General features: G+C 38.4%; 1 protein-coding gene across 2 annotated transcripts in view; it reads right to left on the bottom strand.

Moving 5' to 3' along the window:
• Positions 1-23,300, bottom strand: part of PTPRR (protein tyrosine phosphatase receptor type R) — a 289,686-nt gene that overhangs the window by 43,376 nt on the left and 223,010 nt on the right. For both annotated transcript variants that reach the window (XR_004439734.1, XM_033221272.1), the window contains exons 9-10: positions 9,831-9,910; positions 9,237-9,374 (exon numbers count right to left, since the gene is read on the bottom strand). Coding sequence is in view for 1 of the 2 variants with exons in the window: in XM_033221272.1 (XP_033077163.1) it covers positions 9,237-9,374; positions 9,831-9,910 (218 nt within the window). In the remaining variant the exon portion in view is untranslated. The remainder of the gene's footprint in view (positions 1-9,236; positions 9,375-9,830; positions 9,911-23,300) is intronic.

The following is a 23,300-nucleotide window of genomic DNA, read 5'->3' as shown; positions in this document are numbered from 1 at the left end:
CCTGAAGAGTGTTTTCCAACTTGGTTCCATTCTCCCCATCACTTTCAGTACACCAATCAGATGTAGATTTGGTCTTTTCACATACTCCCATACTTCTTGGAGGCTTTGTTCATTTCTTTTTACTCTTTTTTCTCTAAACTTCTCTTCTTGTTTCATTTCATTCATTTGATCTTCAATCACTGATACCCTTTCTTTCACTTGATCAAATCGGCTACTGAAGCTTGTGCATGAGTCACATAGTTCTCGTGCCATGGTTTTCAGCTTCATCAGGTCATTTAAGGACTTCTCTACACTATTTATTCTAGTTAGCCATTCGTCTAATCTTTTTTCAAGGTTTTTAGCTTCTTCGCAGGGGTTCGAACATCCTCCTTTAGCTTGGAGAAGTTTATTACTGATCGTCTAAAGCCTTCTTCTCTCAACTCGTCAAAGTCATTCTCCATCTAGCTTTGTTCCATTGCCAGTGAGGAGCTGTGTTCCTTTAGAGGAGAAGAGGCGCTCTGATTTTTTGAATTTTCAGCTTTTCTGCTCTGGTTTCTCCCCATCTTTGTGGTTTTATCTACCTTTAGTCTTTGATGATGGTGATGTACAGATGGGGGTTTGTTGTGGATGTCCTTGCTGTTTGTTAGTTTTCCTTCTAACCGTCAGGACCCTCACTGCTGGTCTGTTGGAGTGTGCTGGAGGTCCAGTCCAGACCCTGTTAGCTAGAGGTCCACTCCAGACCCTCTGTCTGGGTATCACCAGTGGAGGCTGCAGAACAGCAAATATTGCAGAACGGAAAATGTTGCTGCCTGATCCCTCCTCTGGAAGCTTCATCTCAGAGGGGCACCCAGCTGTATGAGGTGTCAGTTGGCCCCTACTGGGAGGTGTCTCCCAGTTAGGCTACTCAGGGGTCAGGGACCCACTTGAGGAGGCAGTCTGTCTGTTCTCAGGTTTCAAACTCCGTGCTGGGATAACCACTACTCTCTTCAAAGTTGTCAGACATGGACATTTAAATCTGCACAAGTTTCTGCTGTCGTTTGTTCAGCTATGCCCTGCCCCCAGAGATGGAGTCTACAGAGAAAGGCAGGCAGGCCTCCTTGAGCTGCAGTGGGCTCCACCCAGTTTGAACTTCCTGGCTGCTTTGTTTACCTACTCAAGCCTCAGCAATGTGGGACACCTCTCCCCCAGCCTTACTGCTGCCTTGCAGTTCGATCTCTGACTGCTTTGCTAGCAGTGAGTGAGGCTCTGTGGGCCTGGGACCCTCTGAGCCAGGCACGGGATATAATCTCCTGATGTGCCGTTTGCTAAGGCCATTGGAAAAGCGCAGTATTAGGGTGGAGTGACCCTATTTTCCAGGTACCATCTGTCACAGCTTCCCTTTGCTAGGAAAAGGAATTCCCTGTCCCCTTGCGCTTCCCAGGTGAGGCGATACCCTACCCTGCTCCATGGGCTGCACCCACTGTCTGACTAGCCCCAGTGAGATGAACCCGGTACCTCAGTTGGAAATGCAGAAATCACCCATCTTCTGCATCACTCATGCTAGGAGCTGCAGACTGGAGCTCTTCCTATTCGGCCATCTTTTGTAGCCTTTTGGATAGTAACTCATCCCTGTGTCAAATTTTTTGTGCTTTTTGTGCTTAATTATTTAAAAAAGTAACCTACATTTATTATTTCAATTATTTTAATTCCTGTGAATCTATTTAACTGTTGCTGCTTCTGAATTTTTCTCATGGTTTTTATTGTGTGCTTGTATGCCTCATAATTTTGATTGTAAGCTTATGTTTGCTGAGAATTTATTTATTTTATTTTAATTGACACAGAATTGTACATATTCATGGGGTATAATGTGACACTTCAATGCATGTATATATGGGTTAATGATCAAATAAAGGTAATCAGTATATCCATCACCTCAAATATTTATTATTTGTTGTTTGTAGTGAGAATATTCAAAATCTTTTCTTATTTCTGGGCTCTATGTTCCATTCCATTGGTCTATGTGTTTGTTTTTTTGCCAGTGCCATGTTGTTTTCGATAGTATAACTTTGTAGTATATTTTGAAGTTAGGTAGTATGATGCCTCCAGTTTTGTTTTTTTTTCTCAAGAATGATTTGGCTAGTAAAGGTCTTTTGTTGTTTCATACAAATTTTAGGATTAAAAATTTTTTTCCATAAAGAATGTTATTGGTATTTTGATAGGGAATGCATTGAATCTATTGGTTGTTTAGGGTAGTATGGATATTTTAACAATATTAATTATTCCACTCCATGAACACAGGATATATTTCTGTTTAATTGTGTTCTCTATAATTTCCTTCATCAATGTTCTATAGTTTTCAGTATAAAAGATATTTCACCTCTTTGGTTAGATTTCTTTTTAGGTATCTTTGTTTTTTGGTAGCAATTATAAATGGAATTGTTTTCTTGATTTTGTTTTTAGCTAGCTCACCATTAGCATATACAAATGCTACTCATTTCTGAATGTTAAATTTGTATCCTTCAACTTTACTAAATTTGTCTATTAGTTATAACAAGTTTTGGTGAAGTGTGTAGGGTTTTCCATATATATGATCATATGATCTGCAAACAGGGATAGTTTGATGCCCCTCCTTTCCAATTTTGCCTTTTATTTCTTTCTCTTGCCTGATTAGTCTGGCTAGGACCCCCAGTACTATGTTGAATAGAAGTTGTGAAAGTGGATATCCTCATCCCAGATCTTAGGAGAAAAGCTTTCAACTTTTCCACATTCAGTATGATATTTGTTGTGGGCTTGTCATATATGGACTTTTTAGTGTTGAGGTACATACCTTCTGTATCTAATTTGTTGACAGTTCTTAACATGAAGGGATGAATTTTGTCAAATTATTTTTCTTCATCTATTGAAATGATGATATGGATTTTATCCTTCATTCTGTTAATGTGGTGTATCATATTTATTGGTTTGTATAAACTGACCTATTCTTACATCCCTGGGATGAATTCCCTTGGTCATAGTGGATGATGTTTTTAATGTGCTACTGATTTTGGTTTACTAATATTTTATGAGCATTTTTGCATATATATCAGAGTGACCTGTAGTTTATTTTTTGGTTGAGTCCTCATCTGGTTTGGGTGCTAGGGTAATGCTGGCCTTGTAGAATGACTTTGGAATATATTCTCTCCTCTTCAATTTTCTTGAATAGTTTGAGGAGAATTGGTATTAGTTCTTTAAAAGTTTGGTAGAATAGCCGGGCGCGGTGGCTCAAGCCTGTAATCCCAGCACTTTGGGAGGCCGAGACGGGCGGATCACGAGGTCAGGAGATCGAGACCATCCTGGCGAACACGGTGAAACCCCGTCTCTACTAAAAAATACAAAAAACTAGCCGGGCGAGGTGGCGGGCGCCTGTAGTCCCAGCTACTCCAGAGGCTGAGGCAGGAGAATGGCGTAAACCCGGGAGGCGGAGCTTGCAGTGAGCTGAGATCCGGCCACTGCACTCCAGCCCGGGCTAGAGCGAGACTCCGTCTCAAAAAAAAAAAAAAAAAAAAAAAAAAGAAAAAAAAGTTTGGTAGAATTCATTGGTGAAACCATCAGGTCCTGGGTTTTTTCTTCAATGGGGTACTTTTTTTTTTTTGAGATGGAGTTTCGCTCTGTCACCCAGGCTGGAGGACAGTGGCATGATCTTGGCTTACTGCAACCTCCCAGTCCTGGGTTCAAGTGATTCTCCCGCCTCAGCTTCCCAGGTAGCTGGGATTACAGGCACGCACCACCAAGCCCAGCTAATTTTTGTATTTTTAGTAGAGATGGGGTTTCACCATGTTGGCCAGGCTGGTGTGGAACTCCCAACCTCAGGTGATCTGCCCGCCTCAGCCTGCCAAAGTGCTGAGATTACAGGCATGAGCCACAGCACCCGACCAGGATATGTTCTGTTACTGATTTAATTTCCTCACTCATTGGTGTTTTCAGATTTTCTATTTCTTCATTGTTCAGTCTTGGAATTGAACAATGGAAGGTTGCATGTGTCCAGGAATTTATTCTTTTTTTAGATTATCCAATTTATTGGTATATTATTGTTCACAATAGCCTTTTATAATTCTTTGTATTTCTGCAGCATCTAAAGGTTCGTCAGTTTTGTTTTCAAACATGATGTTTTTGTTGATGTTTTGTATTTTTCTGCCTGTATTTCATTTATGTATGCTTTGATCTTTCTTAATTACTTCCTTCTACTAATTTTGGGTTTAGTTTGTTCTTGTCCTTTTTTTTTTTTTTTTTTTTTTCTGGATATGGAGTCTCTCTCTGTCTCCCAGTTGCCCAAGCTGGAGTGCAGTGGCATGATCTCGGCTCACTGCAGCCTCTGTCTCCTTGGTTCAATTGATTCTTTTGCCTCAGCCTCCCGAGTACCTGAGATTACAGGTATGTATCACCAGGCCCAGATAATTTTTGTATTTTTAGTAGAGATAGGGTTTCACCATGTTGGCCAAGCTGGTCTCGAACTCCTGACCTCACGTGATTGCCTGCTTCAGCCTCCCAAAGTGCTGGGATTACAAGTGTGAGCCATGCTGCCCAGCCTGTTCTTGTTTTTGTAGTTCCTTGAGGTGCGTCATTAGGTTGTCATCTTTCTCTTCCATTTCAATACATGTAAGCATTTATTGATATAAACTTCCCTTTTAGAACTGCTTTTTCTATATTCCAAAGACTTTGATATGTTGTCTTTCTATTTGTCTCAAGGAATTTTTAAATTTCCCTTTTAAAGTCTTCACTGATCCATTGGTTCTTTAGGAGCATATTGTTTAATTCTCATGTATTTGTAAAGTTTCTGAATTTCTTCCTGTTGTTGATTTCTAGTTTTATAACATTGTGGTCAGAAAACATATTTAAAATGATTTTGATCTTTTAAAATTTGTTAAGACTAGTCTTGTGCTAGTAAGAAAAATGTGTATTCTGCAGTTGTTGGGTGAAATGTTCTGTAAATATCTGTTAGGTCCAATTGGTCTATTGTGTGGTTTAAATCCAATGTTTCTTTGTTTATTTTCTGTCTGGATGATCTGTCCATTGCTGAGAGTGGGGTGTTGAAGTTCATGATTATTACTATATTGCAGTCTATTGCTTTCTTTAATCTAATAAATAACTGCTTTTTATTTTTGGGTGCTCTAGTGTTAGGTGCATACATATTTACGATTTTTTTGTTTTTGCTGAATTAACCCATGTATCATTATATAATGATCTTCTTTGTGCTTTTTTGTGATTTTTGATTTGAAGTCTATTTTATCTGGTATAAGTGAAGCTACTCCTGGTCTCTTTTAGTTTACATTTGCATGTGATATCAATTTTTCATCCCTTCACTTTCAGTCTATATGTCTTTACATGTGAAGTGAGTTTCTTGTAGACATTGTATAGGTGAGTCTTGCTTATTTTTCCCCCCATTTGGCCACTCTATATCTTTTAATTGGAAAATTTAATCCATTTCCATTCAAGATTATTATTGACAGATAAGAACTTACTCCTGCCATTTTGTTAACTGTTATCTACTTTGTTTCTTTCTTCTACTCTTATTGTTTCTCTTTGTGACTCGGTGGTTTTCCATAGTGATAAGCTTTGACTCATTTCTCTTTTTCGTTTGTGTATCTTGTAATTTTTTTCTTTTTGGTTATTCTGGGGCTTACATAAAGAGAACTTAGAATATTTTAAGCTGATAACAACTTAACTTTGGTCACATACAAATATTCTAGACTTTTCTCCTCCCCCATCCACAATTCATAATTTCCTTCAGGTCATTATTTTAAATTCCTTTTCAGGAAATTTATAAATTTCCATTTCTTGGGTGTCAGTTACTGGAGGATTCTTCTGCTTCTTTGATGGTGTCATTTTTCTTTGCTTTTTCGTATATCTTGTATCCCTGTGTTGATATTTGTGCATCTAATGGAATGGTCAACTCTTTTAATTTTAGGGAGTGGCTTTTGAAGGGAATCACTTTCACCAGCAGATGTGTCTGAGGGTGTTGGTTGGGTAGGGTACACTGGCTTTTGTTCTATGTGGGTGCAGTAGTGTAGTCTCTGTAGTTTTTTAAGCTGTAGTCAACTTTATTGATACCTCTAAGGGCCTTTGTGTGGCTAGTTTGCTGGCTCAGGACAGGTCACCCCTGGACACAAGGGGTATGTGAGCACAAGAACAAGTCCACTGGTTAAGGTGGGGACCCGTTGTGAGATGCATACATGACTGGTGAGCATTCAGCAGCCAGTCTGTCAGCTTGGGTTAGGGCTCCTCTGGGGGCAGTGTACTTGGCTGGCAAGCATGAGGCTTGGCTTGCCAACTCAGAGCAAAAGTCCCCTGAAAATGACATGCCCAGCTGGTGAGCTTACTGGTGGCATATGTGGACAGGTCTGCCAGCTCAGGTTGGGGCATCCTTAGAAGTAGTGCAGCCAACTGTTGAGTATACCAGGGGCATGCAGGGGCTGGTCCACTGGTTTGGGTGTGGCTCGCTTTGGAATCGTGCTGCTTGCTGGTGAGCATGCTGACTGTGCATGAGGCCAGTTTGGACTTGGTTTCTCTGCTTAGCAAGATTGTTCCTTTGAGGGCAAGGTGCTATATGGGCTCCAAGGATGGGGCACTGGATCTAGGCTCTGAGAGACAGGTTCAGGGTACTGCAGTCACTAGGTTGTGAAAGGTGGAACACTTCCTAGGGAGCTTGTTCCCAGGGGGTAGGGAGCTGTAGCAACTCAGCAAGGGAATGGTGTACTACTGTGTGTGAAGGTAGTGTTATGGCCGTGTAGCTTCGGGAATGAAAAGAGATGGTAGCTACTGGCTCCTAGAATAGGCTGTACTCTAGTTGTGGCTCTGGTTTCAAAATGGCATCATATAGCTGCAGCTTGGGTCACAGGGATGAGGGCATACAACGTGACTTCCTTCTCTGGGGCAGAGCAGCCATGTGGCTGTCAGGCAACTCCCTAAACTGGACTCAGGGTCTCTAGGAACTGGAGGATTCTCAGCAACAAAGAGTGCAGATGTCTGCGACATTGATGGGGGCTGCTGGGGCCTCTTGCTTGCCTAGTTCCACTGGATGCACCTTCTTGTTCTGAGCTAATCCCGTCTGGGGAGGTGGCGGTGTGGCAGAGGCAGGGTGTTTCCTTCTCTTCTCTAGGTGACCCTCACTAAAGGTCTCCTTGTCCCACAGGATTTTCTGTCTCTCTCTCCTGCTGTATTCCAGTGCACTCCCTCAAATACTCCAGTACAAACGTACTTTCTTATTTGTTGTTTTGGCTCTTTTTTGGTGGGCAGTATGAGCATTAAGCTTTTCTAGTCGGCTCTCTTGCTTTGCCCTGGCTGGGCTTTTCTATGGAAACCTGTGAGGTATATGCTGAGAGTATGTGCATCAGAAACTTTTTGCCTTCGTTTCTGTGAAGTATCATAGGGCGTTGCCAACCTAGAATTACTTTTTATGTTAATGACTTCACTTGGTATTCCTTGGTTTTTGAATTCTGAGGTTTCTCAGCTTTAAATACTCGAGAGCCTTTTTGTTTATACCATAAGAAGGCCAGACTTAGGTGAATTTCTCAGCATTGTCCTATTTTAGTAGGCAGATTTATTTTTGTGGTTCACTTTTTATCTGAAGGCATTGCCTTTGAAGGTGCTCACTTTACCTAAAGTCTCAGTTCCAACACCTGGCTCCTGCAAGATCAGGCTTTGTCTCTAGTTCTTGTATTACCATTACAATATGTTTACTTTTCTGGTTTTATGCCTTTTAGTCTCTTTTCATTAGCCACTGGGATTTCCTTTACTTTTTTTTTAAAGCTCTGCTTTGCATGCCATTTCATATTCTGCACAGTATAACTGGTTTTGTAGTGGGAAGTTTTCCGGTTATCTAGTCGGCCGTATTACATAAGTTCTATGTAGGAATGCACGAGTGTATATATACAGAGAATATACCTTTTAAACTTGAAAAATCTTTTCTATCATAAAAATGTCATGCATATTAAACAACTGTGAAGGAATTGTCAGTGACTTAATACGTTGATAGATTGACACTGTGTGGGAAACAGCTTGAGAATATTAGGGGTTATTTTTATAATGCCACCTCAGGCTTTAATATCGGATTCATAGAAGCGTGTTTAGTTAGTAAGTCATGTAGTGAATCGAGTATATAACTTTATATACTGGCCAGAAATACACTATTTTTCCAGAATAAATTTCAGGAAAAAAAATGGTTTATCTATTGTAGCAAAAATATAAGAAAATAACAAACTTTAAAACATGTATAAATTGCTGTTTTGTGAGCCTAGATGATGTCCATTAGTAGCAGGATTATGCTGCACTCAAGGATTATAATCACCAAAGGCTTATAAAGGAATGCTCCATTTTCTTAAATTCTTATTGTCATGGTGAAGCCCTGGTACAATATTTTTCACAAGAAAACAAACACAAAAATGCTGATGAAAATTAGACTGTAAATTATCCCAGTAAGTTGTCCTAAAATGTAAGTGGTACCTCGAATATCAGCCCTCAGGAATATTACAATTGTATTTTTATAATGCAAAATACAGAGTAAGTATTCTGTAAGCTAAATCCTTAGAAAAGACTACTAGTATGGATATGAAATCAAATTCTTTCTTTCTTGGATTTCTTATTATGAAGATATTGAGAAAGTTGATTGGTTTCTGTAACTGCCCTCGAATCTCATTTTCTTAATGAGACTCACCTTGCCCACCCTCTTTAATAATGCAATCTGCAATTCCCCAACACCCCCTCCTTACTGCCCGGTATACCCATTCCACTTAGCCTGCTCTACTTTCTTTCCTATAGCATTTAATCTCTTCTCATATATTACACTATTTATAAGTTTATTATGTGCAGTGTTTTTGTTTGTCTTCTCCCACCAGAAAGTTCAAATCTACCAAGGGCAGGGATCTTGGTGTGTTTTGTTTACTATTATATCTCCAATGACTAGAGTAGTACCTGTCACATAGTAGGTGTTCAAAAATGACTCAGGATGTGAATAAGGTTTTATTTGCCTGCCTATAAATTAGGGTGATAATTCATGACCCCCTTATTTCTTTTGTGGGTACAAATTAGATATGTATATGCCAAGTATATTGACTTGTCTGAAAGAAAGTTGACAGTCATAGGATAATAGCAGTTATTATATTTGGGATGTATTAAGTGACTTAGCCTTTAAATGTCTCAAAGTTTCCATCTTAAATCTAAGTCCATGGCAATTTTACTTATACAATATCTCTTCTATAGCAACAGAACATGTATAACATTCAGAACTTGATTAAAGATCATACCTCATTTTTTTCTTTGAGTTTTGTGATCATAACAATCACAGGGCTGTCTTCCTGCCAAACCATCTGCCAGAAATCATCCACAGTGTTGATCATGGGGCCCTGCGTGGCAATGAAAGCTTTCTCCTTGCCACTGTAGCCCTAGATGGAGTAAAGAGACAAAAATATTGGTTTTTAAGTTCATGCCTTGCTGTGAAAGGTTGGGTGAAAGATCTTCAATGAAATAGCTGTGCTTACAAAAGCAACACAGGTTACGGCTTCATTGATTCTAGTACAACAATTTCTAGTTAACAATATCCTTAATATCATTAACTTGGCAGCAAGTTAAGGATAGCACATGATATTGAGGGTTGTAATGCCCAGTCTCCAGCAGAGTGCCCATAGAGAGCACTGTTGCCAGAGACTCACCCTAAAAGGAAAGTCATCATAAAAGACCCATTAACAATGTTGATTACGACTAAGATAAAAAAACAAACAAAATGAAATCTTGCTGGTAATCAAGTTAAACCAAGCTTAATCTACTCTAGGAAAAACAAAATAAAACCAACAATTCCAAATAGAAAATCACCAGAAAGAAATTTGTACTTATTTACTTACCCTAATATAATTAGCATTAATGTAGGTGCTCAATGAATCAGTTACATTTTTTGGTCTTAAACACACTCTGCTGAGGGGATCTAATGAAGAAAACAAAAAAGAATATATTAAACAGACTTACTCCTTTTAAAGTTCCTTAAAATGCCAATAACCAGTAAGTAGAAACCCGTTATGTACTGATTATCTGGTGCATGTCAATGTTTGTCTTTGGCGTCCATTGCTTGATCTATATGTGTTTATTGAGGGACATTTGGGCCCATCTTCACTCCTGACATAAAGCTCATCCATAAGCCTGAGATGATGAGTTTATATTTCAGGCCATTTCTCATCTGTTCTGGTTCTCGACCCCATTTCTCATTTATGCTTCCACTCTTATACTTTGGATTTGGAATTTGTACCAGGTCTCCTCACTCCTGTCTCTCTCCTTTCCCTGTGGATGTAAATCAGGCTATACTCTACCAATTACTTATATTTTACTATCTCATCTCATTTAGACCCTCAGGTCTCAACCTCACCTTGTCTGACCATTATGTCCTGGCCAGATCTCCTGATCTTCCAAGATGGATGAGATTAATAATCTATTATGTGCTATCTGTGTGAGGATAGGAAAGCCAGGGGAAGAGGGAGCTTGCAAAGATAAAGATAAACCTGATTCATTTCAAGCCTGGGCACAGTGGCTTAGGCTGTAATCTCAGCACTTTGGGAGCTTGAGGCAGGAGGATCCCTTGAGCCCGGGAGTTCAAGCCTAGGCAACATAGTGAGACCTCATCTCAATAAATAAATAAATACATAAATAAATAAATAAATAAATAAATAAATAAGACAGGCATAGTGGCTCATGTCTGTGGTTCCAGCTACTTGGGAGACTGAGGCATGAGAATCGCTTGAACCCAAGAGGCAAAGGCTGCAGTAAGCCGAGCTTGTGCCACTGCCCTCCAGCCTGGACAACAGAGGGAGACCGGTCTCAAAAACAAAAACGAAACAAATCAAAACAAAACTATGATTCATTTCAGTGAGTCTTCAGTCTGTTCATAAAATAACAAACATATTTCTTGTTTATTAGATGTCAGACTCTGTTCTCAATGCTTTATAGATATTTTGTCATTTAATTTTCATGTAACTTTAATAAAAGTACCTAAGATAATGGGTGAGACTCCTTCCCCATTTTTCAGATAGGAAACTGAGATAGGTTAAATAATTTGACCAATGGCCAGGCGCGGTGGCTCAAGCCTGTAATCCCAGCACTTTGGGAGGCCGAGACGGGCGGATCACGAGGTCAGGAGATTGAGACCATCCTGGCTAACACGGTGAAACCCCGTCTCTACTAAAAATACAAAAACTAGCCGGGCGAGGTGGCGGGCGCCTGTAGTCCCAGCTACTCGGGAGGCTAAGGCAGGAGAATGGCGTAAACCCGGGAGGCGGAGCTTGCAGTGAGCTGAGATCAGGCCACTGCACTCCAGTCTGGGCGACAGAGCGAGACTCCGCCTCAAAAAAAAAAATAATAATAATAATAATAATGATCTGGCCAAATTTACACAGCCAAGAAGTAGGTAATGGAGTCAGGCTTTGAATCCACACTAACACTAGAATACCATTAGCCACTATGCCATGCTGCTGCTCTCATGTGAAGATAGCCATGTAAACTGACAATTAAAATACAAAATGTTGTATCATTGTGGTTGCTTAGTTACTTTTTTGAAAAACAGCAAATTCAATGCTTTTCAGCTTCCTTTCTCAGTGGCATGTGGTGTAAAAACAGGGGTGCAGCAAAGAAAAACTTCTCCCACTCCCATATTTTTTTAGAAACACACAATCATTGAGCATCATCTGGGTAAATACAGTTTCTTTTTTTTTTTTTTTTTTTTTTTTTTTCTCTTTTTTTTTTTATTTTATTTTATTTTTATTTTTTTATTTTTTATTGTACTTTAAGTTCTAGGGTACATGTGCATAACGTTTATATCATGTATAACTCCCCAATGCAATCCCTCCCTCCTCCCCCCTCCCCATGATAGGCCCCAGTGTGTGATGTTCCCCTTCCCGAGTCCAAGTGATCTCATTGTTCAGTTCCCACCTATGAGTGAGAACATGCGGTGTTTGGTTTTCTCTTCTTGTGATAGTTTGCTAAGAATGATGGTTTCCAGCTGCATCCATGTCCCTACAAGGACGCAAACTCATCCTTTTTGATGGCTGCATAGTATTCCATGGTGTATATGTGCCACATTTTCTGAATCCAGTCTGTCACAGATGGACATTTGGGTTGATTCCAAGTCTTTGCTATTGTGAATAGTGCCGCAATAAACATACGTGTGCATGTGTCTTTGTAGTAGAGTAATTTATAATCCTTTGGGTATATACCCAGTAGTGGGATGGCTGGGTCATATGGTACATCTAGTTCTAGATCCTTGAGGAATCGCCATACTGTTTTCCATAATGGTTGAACTAGTTTACAATCCACCAACAGTGTAAAAGTGTTCCTATTTCTCCACATCCTCTCCAACATCTATTGTTTCCTGACTTCTTAATGATTGCCATTCTAACTATTCCCCACCAAAACTGAGACAATCAAAGAGGAGGTGAGGTAGGAAATACTAGAGGAAGAAAGTTTCATAGAATATATGTAAATGGGAGTTAAAAACAATTAAAAATTTAACAGGACTTGGCAAACCAAAGTGTTTTACATTTCACTTTACATATAACTGGGGTTAAAGATAATAAAGGCCATAATTAGTTCAGAAAAAGACTAACCAGCCCATGAGGACAGTGATGGTTTAAAAATGTAGTATCCAATTATCTGAGACTCCTTCTAAAAGAATGTAGTAGAGACTAATTCCCCTCATCTTGAATGTGGGCAGAAATTAAAGACTTGCTTCCAATAAATAGAATATGGCAGCAGGGATGGTGTGTGACTAGGTCATAAAGAGTATTGCAGTTTCCTCCTTGCTCTCTTTCTTGAGTTGCTAGCTCTGGAGGAAGCTAATGGCCATATTTTGAGGGCACTCAAGCAGCCCAATGAAGAGAGAAATAGTGGGGAACTGAGGCCTCCAGCTAATAGCATATGAATGAGCCCTCTTGGAAGCAGATCCCTCAGTGCCAGCCAAGCGTTCAGCTGATTGAAGACATGGCCAACAACTCAATTGAAATCTCATGAAAGACCTTGGGCCAGACACTCAAGCCACTCCCCAATTTCCAGCACACAGAAATTGTGAGATATAAATGTGTATTGTTTTAAGCCACTAAATTCTGGGGTAATTTGTCCCACAGCAATAAATAGGTAATATAGGGACCAATAAGGAGTCAGTCACAAAACTCTGGAGTGACACCATTATCACTGTTATTGTCATTACACTCATTGTTGACTCCTATATGTGTCCGGTAGAGCAGCTAACAGCATTTTATGCCTTATGTCACTTAATCATGACAATTCTATAAAGTGTACCATTAATAGTCTCTTTATTTAGATTAGGAAATTGCAGCACAGAGAGGTTAAGTAACTCACCCAAGGTCACACAGTAAAAAATGAAGCAGAGAGTTGAAACCAGATAACCAAACTTAGAACTTAACAAGGCCATTATCAAAGATGATGTTGAAAATATATGGTAAAATTTTGCTAGTTTGTCACTAGGATATTTGAAATAAAGACTATATATGTGTATATAAATATATATGTACGTACACACATGTGCACACGTGCACACACACACACATATATACACATATACACACACACGCACACACACACATATACAAACAAGTAATAGGAGCTTCTATCCAGAGATGGATAGATTTGAGCTATAAATGATGTGGTTTTGGCAAGAGAAAGTCCCATCCTGCTTAAAGCTTTAGATTGACTTGTGAAGACCAAGATGCTTACCTGATCTTATAAGCCACAGGTAAAATAGCTCCTGATCATGCCATATGGAAGCAACAGAAGTCTAGAAGATGTCAATAAATTCTGGAAATCAGTGGGAAGACCCTTAGGTGGCATCCAAGAATCCCATTCATAGAGGCAGGCTTTCAGTCTATTTGAACCAAAACACTTTGCAAAAGATCCTAGCATGTCCTTTCAGGTGACCTAAAGGAAGTAGGGCGACTGCAGAGATACTTACAGTGGAACAGGTAAGGACTGTTTGAATCAGGATATAACCTGATTGTGAACAAGAAATTGTGGTCCTATGCTCATCAGCATGGAAATCTTTTGGGACATGGGCCTTGAACTTATAAATTCCTCCTAAAGAGATATGTTGGGGCTGCTGGTACTGAAGCAAACTACCCTCTTTAAAGCATCCTGGAAACAAGTCCAGTCTCAGTCTTGTCCTTCAGAGCTTTCAAAATGTAGACCCTCTGGAGATGGAAGCTAGCACCAAATTTTCAAAAGCACTTCATTTTCCCCGAAATCTCCTAGAGTCTTAACAGATCTATCTCTTCATTTCCTACAATTGTTGGTCAGGGGCAGACTGACCCTCACTTGCATGAGCCATTTTCAATAAGAACCTTGTATCTTATTTTGTATTCATAATGTCGTATTCATTTTTTAAAGACTGCCTTCCAGGGCAAAGCTGCATGACATTGATATGGGCAAAAATTTCTTGGATATGACCCTGAAAGCACAACGAAAGCAAAAATAGACACAGGGGATTGCATCAAACTAAAAAGCTTCTGCATAGCAAATCCACAGATTGGGAGAAAATATTTACAAATCATACATTAACAAGCGGCTAATATCCAAAATATATCAGGAACTCAAACTACTCAATAACAAGAAAACAGACAATTCTACTAAAAACGGATAAAGATTTGAACAGACGTTTCTGAAAACAAGACATACAAATGTCCAATAGATCTATGAAAAAATGTTCCACATCTCAAATCATCAGAGAAGTGCAAATTAAAACCAGAATATCACTTTATACCTGCTAGAATGGCTATTATCAAAAAGATAAAAGATAAATGCTGGCAAGGATGTGAAGAAAAGAGAGCCCCGGTAGGCTGTGGGTGAGAATGTAAATTAGCACAGCCATTTTGGAAAACAGTATGGAGATTCCTCAAAAACTATGAGTGAACTACCATATGACCCAGCAATTCTACTTCTGGGTATATATCCAAAGGAACTGAAGTCAGTATGTTGAAGAGATATCTGCACTCCTATGTTCACTGCAGCACTATTTATAATAGCCAAGGTTTGAAAACAATTGGAGTGTCCATCAACAGATGAATGGATTTTAAAAATATGGTCTATATATATAATGGAGTTCTATTTTGCCTTTAAAAAGCAGGAAATTATGTCATTTGTGACAACATAGATAGACTTCACAGACATTATGCTAAATGAAATAAGCCAGGCACAGAGAGACATGATCTTCTTTATGTGTTGAATCTAAAAAGTTGAATTCATAGAAATGGAGAGTAGAATGGTGGTTACCAGGGGCTAGCGGAGTGGAGTGAATGGGGAAAGGGGAGATGGTGGTCAAAGGATACAAAATTTCAGTTAGGAGGAATACGTTCTCATGATCTATTATAGAGTACGGTGTCTATAGTTTAATAATAATATTATATATTTCAAAATAGCTGAAATAATGGGATTTTAAATGTTCTCACCACAAAGAAAAACAATAAACATTTGAGGTAATGGATACATTAATATTAGCACGATTTGATCACTCCACAATGTATACGTGTATCAAAACATCACATTGTGCCCCATATATACAACTGTTATTTTCAATTAAAAATCAAATAAAACCTAAAGAGTCATCTCCAAATAATATAAGCTTTAGTTCCTCTTCCTTCCAAAAAACTAAATATACCCTTGTTGGTAAAATCTCTCAGTCTGCATAAAATCTATTATACCCTTTGTAATGTAGAAAGGCTTCTGCTAGACTGCTTTTTGTTACCTCATCTTTTTCCTCCAAGGGGTCTTGAACACCCATGGAGCTGAATTTTAACACTGACAGTGAAGTTATTCCATTGTTTATACATATCTTCCGTCAATCCTATTGATCAAAACTCTTGGCAGATCACAAAATAACAAACAAGGAGGAGAAGCCACAGTGGAGCAAACAACACTTATTGAATACACTCCAGCAAAAATCTCATGGAGGAGCGTTTCCTGCTGAGAGCCTTTGGCTACAACAGTGCCCTTAAAGCTTCTTGCCAAGCATGCGCAGTACTGTCTGCCATTTTTGCGGTCGATAGCTGGAGCACACAATAGTATGCACGGCACACACACGCACATCCAAATATGTATTTTAAGAGCTAGTCGTCTCCTAGGAGTCACCATCCCTGTCTTTCTTTAGCAATAAGATCCCAATTCTGGCTGGGAACTTGGTAGGATGCATGGCTTAAGACTTTCCTTCTTACCATCCCTTGCTTTAGTTGCGGCCGTGTGACTAAGTTTTCACTTACAGCACGTGAGAGGAAGTGATACGTGTGACTTTTAGATCATGAAATTAAAGTGAGGAGCGATGTTCTCCTTCTACCGCTTCTGATTCCATCTTGCTGCCTGGGATGTGATTGTGGTGATCAGGATCTCAGAGCATGCAAGGGCAATACCGTGGGGATGGTGAGGTAACCAGAGAGATGAGTCTAGAGGTGTAACATGGCAAAGCTGCCCTATCAACCCTGGCAGGTATACTTGAGAAGGATATACATTTCTAAATTATTTAAACCACTGTTATTTGGGTTGCGTTTAATAGTCTATATATTACGTTTTCCAGAAAAAATATTTCAGAAAAGAATAGTATTATCACAAATTCAGTTCTGCCTAGGGAGGCATTAATAGAGTAGGTACATCCTAAAAATCGAGAGCTTGTATATATTCAGAAGTCAAATTCAGGATTTCTTAGAGTTGGAGTTTGCATGTCCAATAATTATCATGATCTATAAAAAATAACGTTCTAGCAACATAACAAAAGTTAATCATCATCTTAGTCTAAAACTAAGCCCTCAGGTCCCACAGCATTGCCATTAGAACACACGCAGTGATTGGTTCAGTCTGGATAGCCTAAATTGCTTATTGCACAGATTTCCTTTCTTCTGACCTAGAACAAACACATGGCCTGGACAGAAGTCTTTTTCACTATTTGGAAGAGGCTGTGTCTAGTTAGCATATGTAGTGGTTTGTTCACTGACAGCCCAAATTGGTTCGATTCATTTAGTGCTAGCAACATTGTCTTACATTCTAAAATCATTTTCCATCAAGAGTCAAAAGACTCTGTGGACTAAAGTGTTATGGAAAATATGGAAATCATTTTTACCAACATTTGCGTACATTAATATAACTAATTCATCTCTTTATGATTTCTTTGACCTGGCATACTCTGAGCTTTCTGAAGGCAGGGATGGGGATTTTTCACCATCTTTGTAAGATCTAGTGTCTTGCATAGCAGATCTTCAGTGAATGTCTACGGAACTGATTTAAAGATCCCCTCTACTTTTTTTAAAAAAGGTCAGTTCTAGGTATCCTTCTCTTGCAATTATTCTATTGCTTTTCTTTTTTAGACAAGCAAACTTCTGAAAGAGTTTATTATACCAACACTTTCTCCAGGCTCATCTGCAACTCAGTGCTTGTCATGTACACTGTGATCTATCCTGCCTCGAGCACTGCACAGACTGCCCTTGCTAAGGTCACCACTGACCCTCTTGTTGCCAAGCCCAGTGATCCCATTGTGGTATTTTTGTTCATGTCCTCTCTGAAGCGTTCAAAAATTGTTGACTGTATATCCTTTTTTCGAGTTTTCTCTTCCCTTAGATTCTGGGACACAATGTTCTGGTTTTCCTGCTATTTCTTCAATGGCCTCTTTCCAATCTCCTGCTCATTTAAGCTGCCCCTTTTCATGTTGCTAATTCTAGGATTCAACTTGACCCTCTTTTATCCTCACTTGATACTGCCTTGTTGAGTGACTCATTCATTCCTGTGACTTTATTACGCACATCCTGAGGGCTCTCAAATACATACTTCAGACCAGCCTGGTCTCCTAATTTATAGTCCAGCCTTTTCTGTGTATTATTTCCTTCTGAATGGACCACAGGTTTGTGAAACTCCTCATGCCCTTCATGTGTTCCTGACAGCTTTCCGCTATTGTGTAGGTTAGGTGTGCTGCCACAGCTCTACAGTCCGTGTAGAGCTCCTGTGTGTTTGAATATTAGCATATTCTGTCTGTTCTGTCTCCTAAAATATGCTGGGGTCTGTCTTGCCTCTCTGTTTGCATGGCTGTCTTGGACTAGGACTCAAGCATTTCCTGGTCTGCCTGCCTTCAATCTTGCTTTTTTCTGATCCATCCTCCTCATAGCTGTCAAGGTGCTCTAGAAAACAAAATCTGATCACTTGATTCCATTGTCTAAATGTCATCCATAGTTCCCAATTGCCCATAGCAGTATTTCCCAAAATATTTATTATCTGTAAATTGTTATTTCTATAACATATAGAATTATATTATATGACTTATAAATTAAGTCATCTTTTATAAAAAGAGGTTAGTAACCAACTAAATATGGGAAACATTGGATTAAACAAATCTGAACCATATTCTTTTTACTGCAGGACTTCTCAGGGTCTTCAGTATGTAAATGGACCCTGTGAATGTCCAAGAAGGTATTGTATATAATCCTATTTGTCCATTGGACTCAATTTTATTATACTTACTGTATTGACATACCTAAGTATTGTATTTATATACTTATTGATAATTCAACTTACAGCAGCCCTGATCAATAGAACTTTCTGAGCTGATGAAAATATTATCTATCTGTGCTGTACAAAAATATAACCTCTAGCTTTCAAGCACTTGAAATGTGGCTAGTAAAAACTGAGGAACCAAAGTTAATTTTATTTAATTTTAATTCATTTAAGTGTAAATTGACCTAGCCATAAGTGGGTTCTGGTTGCTCTACTTGACAGTGCAGGCCTAGAAGATGAATGCCAAGAGGGTCCTTAGCAAGATACAGCAGATCCTTAATGATAATGATCATCCCCAAGCCTCACTAACAGCTGCTTTCCCACGTGTATCATATAATCTAGCCCCATGGACCTAGGGCAACCTCCCCAATATTCTATGTTCTTGTAGATTTTATGCTTCTGCACATATTATTTCCTTTGCCTTCTTCTGCATGGTAAAGTCTTCCTCATTCCTCAGGGCTCAATTCAGAAAATACTGTCTTTCCGAAGTTCTCCCTGACCTTCCCAGGCAGAATTAGGCATTCTCTTCTTTGCCTGGGTTCCCTGAGTTTTATTTTAGTATTCATCATCTTGTATTTTAAGTGCTTACATTTTTGCCAGCCCTCAGTGGAGTGTGGTGAGCCCCTAGAGGGCAAAGGCTGTATTTAATTCACTTTTGTATCCTTTGTGATTTCTATTTGGGATGTGGCCCACAGAGGGTTTCATGTCAGAATTAATTTCTATTAGAAAGAGTTAAAGCCCTGTTTTTGACTTTCTAGATTTTTTTTTTCTTTTCTTAGCAAAGAGGACAAGAAATCTTTCATGCCTTTCAGTATCCACTGATTGTTAGAAGTTTCCATAAACATCCTACACCATTCAGGCTTGAAAAGAGGTCTGCTTCCTTCAATTTTATAATGCCTATGATGTATATGATTTAGTGGGAAATCTAAAAACTGCTTAGAAACAGTTTCCCTGTCAAGCTAAATTATGTTGGTAATTAGTAACTTACAGTGCTTTCCAACTATTTAGAGGTTTCCAAATTCTTTTTTATTAAAAATTCAGAGAGGGGAGTCTTACTTTGTTGCCCAGGCTGAATTGCAGTGGCTACTCCCAGATGCGATCACAGTTCACTGTGACCTCAACCTCCTGGGCTCAAGTGATCCTCCTGCCTCAGCCTCCCAAGTAGCTGGGACTACACACGTGCACCACCACACCTGGCTGCATTTTGTATTTTTTGGTAGAGATGAAGTTTTGCCATGTTGCCCAGGCTTGTAATTAAACTTTTTTTTTTTTTTTTTTTGTGGAGATGGAGTCTTGTTATATTGCCCACGCTGGTCAAACTCCAGGACATGAGCCACTGTGTATGGCTCCAAATACTTCTTTTTACAAATGCAAGAATACAACATATAACTGTGTATGGGGAAATGTAGGTTTCCAAGAAAAACTCTTGTAATATATAGCTTGGACTAAAAAAAAAAGCCAAGAATTAAACAAAAAATGTATCATCATCATCATCATCATAATTTTCATCACTATTGTTATAAATGAATGAAAATATGGCTCTTGAGTACTTTGCTTTTAAAACTGTAAACTTCTCTATACATAGATGGTGCCCCTATTTCCTGGAATTGGTTCTGAGGTTAGTAATAGATTCATCTTCAATTAGATAGGGAGGGAAAGAGAAACTAACATTAGCTGAGGGCTTACTATTAGTTGGAACTTTAATAGGTGTTTTACACATACTATCATTTAATTTTCTCAATAGCCTTGTAGGAGAGTATTATTATCACTACTTTTGGGAATAAAGGATGGCATAGGGAGATTAACTATCCTGCCAAAAATTGTCAACGTTTTTGTTGTGGTAGGAAATCAAATTTAATTCCAATATCTTGCTTTAGCTACATAACTTGTTGCTTTAATGAGTGGTTTGCTTATTTGCATATCTACTCTGTGTTAGGCACTTTATATAATAAAAAAGGAAACATAATTCAAGTAGGAAACATTATTAGATGTTAAAATTTTATATATAAAATGATGGCCTGAGTAAATGGCATTCTTTAATTGTATCTATATTATCTTATATTTGTATCAATACATTGACTGCATAAGAGAAATATGCATAACATTTATTATTATAGCGCAGCACTATTCATAATAACAAAGACATGGAAACAACCTAGATGCCCATCAACAGTGGACTGGATAAAGAAAATGTGGTACACATATACCATGGAACACTACGCAGTCATAAAAAAGAACAAAATCATACCCTTTGCAGTAACATGGATGCAGCTGGAGGCCATTATCCTAAGCAAATTAACACAGGAACAGAAAACCAAATATTGCATGTTCTCACTTATAAGTGAGAGCTAAACTCTGGATACATATAGACATAAAGATGAAAAGAATAGACATTGGGGACTCCAAAAAAAGGGAGGGAGGGAAAGGGAGAAGGGCTAAAAATCTCCCTATTGGGTACTATGTTCACTATCTGGGTGTCATGGGGCCAGAAGAATCCCAAACAGCAGCATCACACAATATACCCTTGTAATAAACCTGCACAGGTACCCCTTGAATCTAAAATAAAAATAAAAAATTTAAACTTATTATTACAGTATTATATTTTGTTGTGTGCTAATAATTTTCTATGGATGTATGATTGCTTTTTCCTACCACTTTTGTTATTGAGGATGTAGATGTATTTTTATCACTAATATTTGTTTACATTGAAAAATAATTTGATATAAACTTGACTTTAGCATTTTAATCTGAGCCAAGATAACATTGTCCTTAGAGAAATGACTATAATTTAATTTATAAATTGATTTATTAATAATTGATTCTTGTCTATCCATATATCTGTTGCAAGGCATTCTCAGAATTGTATAATGTTGCTGTTATGTACAAGCTGTCAAGCTTTTAGAACTAAGAAGAGTTTATGCAGGTTAAAACTAAAAACAATCATAATGTTTAAAATCTTGATCATTTAATAATCATCATTTTATATAGTATTTCAAGTTTATCTCATATTACAGTCTAAAATCATAAAGAACATCTTTCTGTATTCATTCCAGGCTTTTTGGATACTTTCACCCAATAGCGTGGCTTTTCTAAGCTGTATTTCCTAAAGTATATTTTGTGCAACGGGGGTGGTGGGTGGGGCATTCAGGCTGTAGACATTTTCAACAGAAAATCCATCATTTGCAACATCAGCTGTCAGCACAGGTGCCCTGAATTCAGAGGTCCGCCCAGTTATGTGAACGGAAAAGCTGACACAGGACTGTGAAGCAGTTGTCTGATATCATCGGGGCAGGAAATGGAGAAGGCTGAACTCTGAACTAATGCTAATAATTTCCAAATCCTTCTAAAATTAGATGATGGTTTGGGTATATAAAATTGTGATGGAGGTATATTCCCTTATTACTTATGTTTGGTGTATTTTGATAAAAATTTTAACAGAGAGAGAGAGAGAGAACACTAATTCTAACACGCAGCACTTTCATCCCCTTTGGCCAAGTGTAGTCATAAAATAACTTTCAATGGTGACTCTACTTTAGGTAAATAGATTTAACTATATACAGCAGTTAAAATATGTTATAGGTTAACAATGCATTTCCAATTCCACCAGAAGGGGAAGGCCAAAGACAGTATTGACAGTAATTCTTTAATTACAGCACTGTTACTATGAATATAAAGAAGTTGGTGTCTTATGAATGAGTTAATGAACTAAATTTTGAAGATTACTATTTCAATGTCAAAACTTAAAAAGACTTTGTGGCTCCATCTTTCCTGAGCTTTGTCGTGAGATGTTTACTGATTTTGCCAAAACTCCAACTATATCTGTTTGTTTAGTCATAGAAAATATTACTTCCTCTCCATTTTTTTTTTTTTTTTTTTTGCCTAATTTCTCTGAGCAGAATTAATTACCCAGTCCTCTCTGAACTCCTATACTGCTTGGGCAGTATCTTTATTCTGGCCTATGCTCTGAGCATAACTACCATTTATATGACTCTCCTTTCTAGTCTGTGACCTCCTTGATTTTATAGACTGTTTCTTATTTCTTACTGGTCCCTGGCATTCAGGTCATTGCTTGACATTAATAAATTCCGTGAAGCTCAGTCCAGTTTCACATATAGTAGTGGTTCTCAAAGTGGGTCCTGGTTTCATCTGTATTGGAATCACCTAAGTGTTTCCTAAAAGTAGCTTTCTGTGCTCAATAGCAGATCTATTTAAACGAAATCCCTGGGGTTGGGCACAGGACTAACAAGGACTCTAGGTCATTGTTATGCACAGTGACATTTCTTTGGTAATAGTTTTATTGAGAAATAATTCACATTCTATACAATTCCCCCATTTCATGTGCCATCATAGTTTTTTTCTTTTATTTTCACAGAGCTGTGCAACAATCACTGTAAATCAATTTTATAACATTCAACTAGCCCCAAAATAAACACAGTTCCTTTAGCAGTCATTCTCCATATCCCCTAATGCTAAGCAACCCTACTAAGATACTTTCTGTCTGTCTAGATTTGGCTAGCTGGACATTTCGTATAAATGGACTACAAAATATGAGGTCTTTTGTGTCTGGCTTCTTTCACTTAGCATGATGTTTTCAAGGTTCATTCAAGGTTCATCAGTACCTTGTTACCTTTTATTGATTCTATTGTGTGACTATACTATATTTTATCTGTCCATTTCTCAGCTGATGGTTGCCACTCTTTGACTATTATGAATAATGCTGTTATAAATGTTTTTGTATCATTTTTGTTGAACCACACGTTTCATTTCTTTTAGGTAATATTCACCTGGAAGTAGGG

Source organism: Trachypithecus francoisi, unplaced genomic scaffold (assembly GCF_009764315.1).
Source record: "Trachypithecus francoisi isolate TF-2019V2 unplaced genomic scaffold, Tfra_2.0 Lachesis_group11, whole genome shotgun sequence".
Classification (NCBI taxonomy): Eukaryota; Metazoa; Chordata; class Mammalia; order Primates; family Cercopithecidae; genus Trachypithecus; species Trachypithecus francoisi.
Note: the sequence above shows the minus strand (reverse complement) of the source record. Positions and strands in the feature narration are given on the sequence as shown.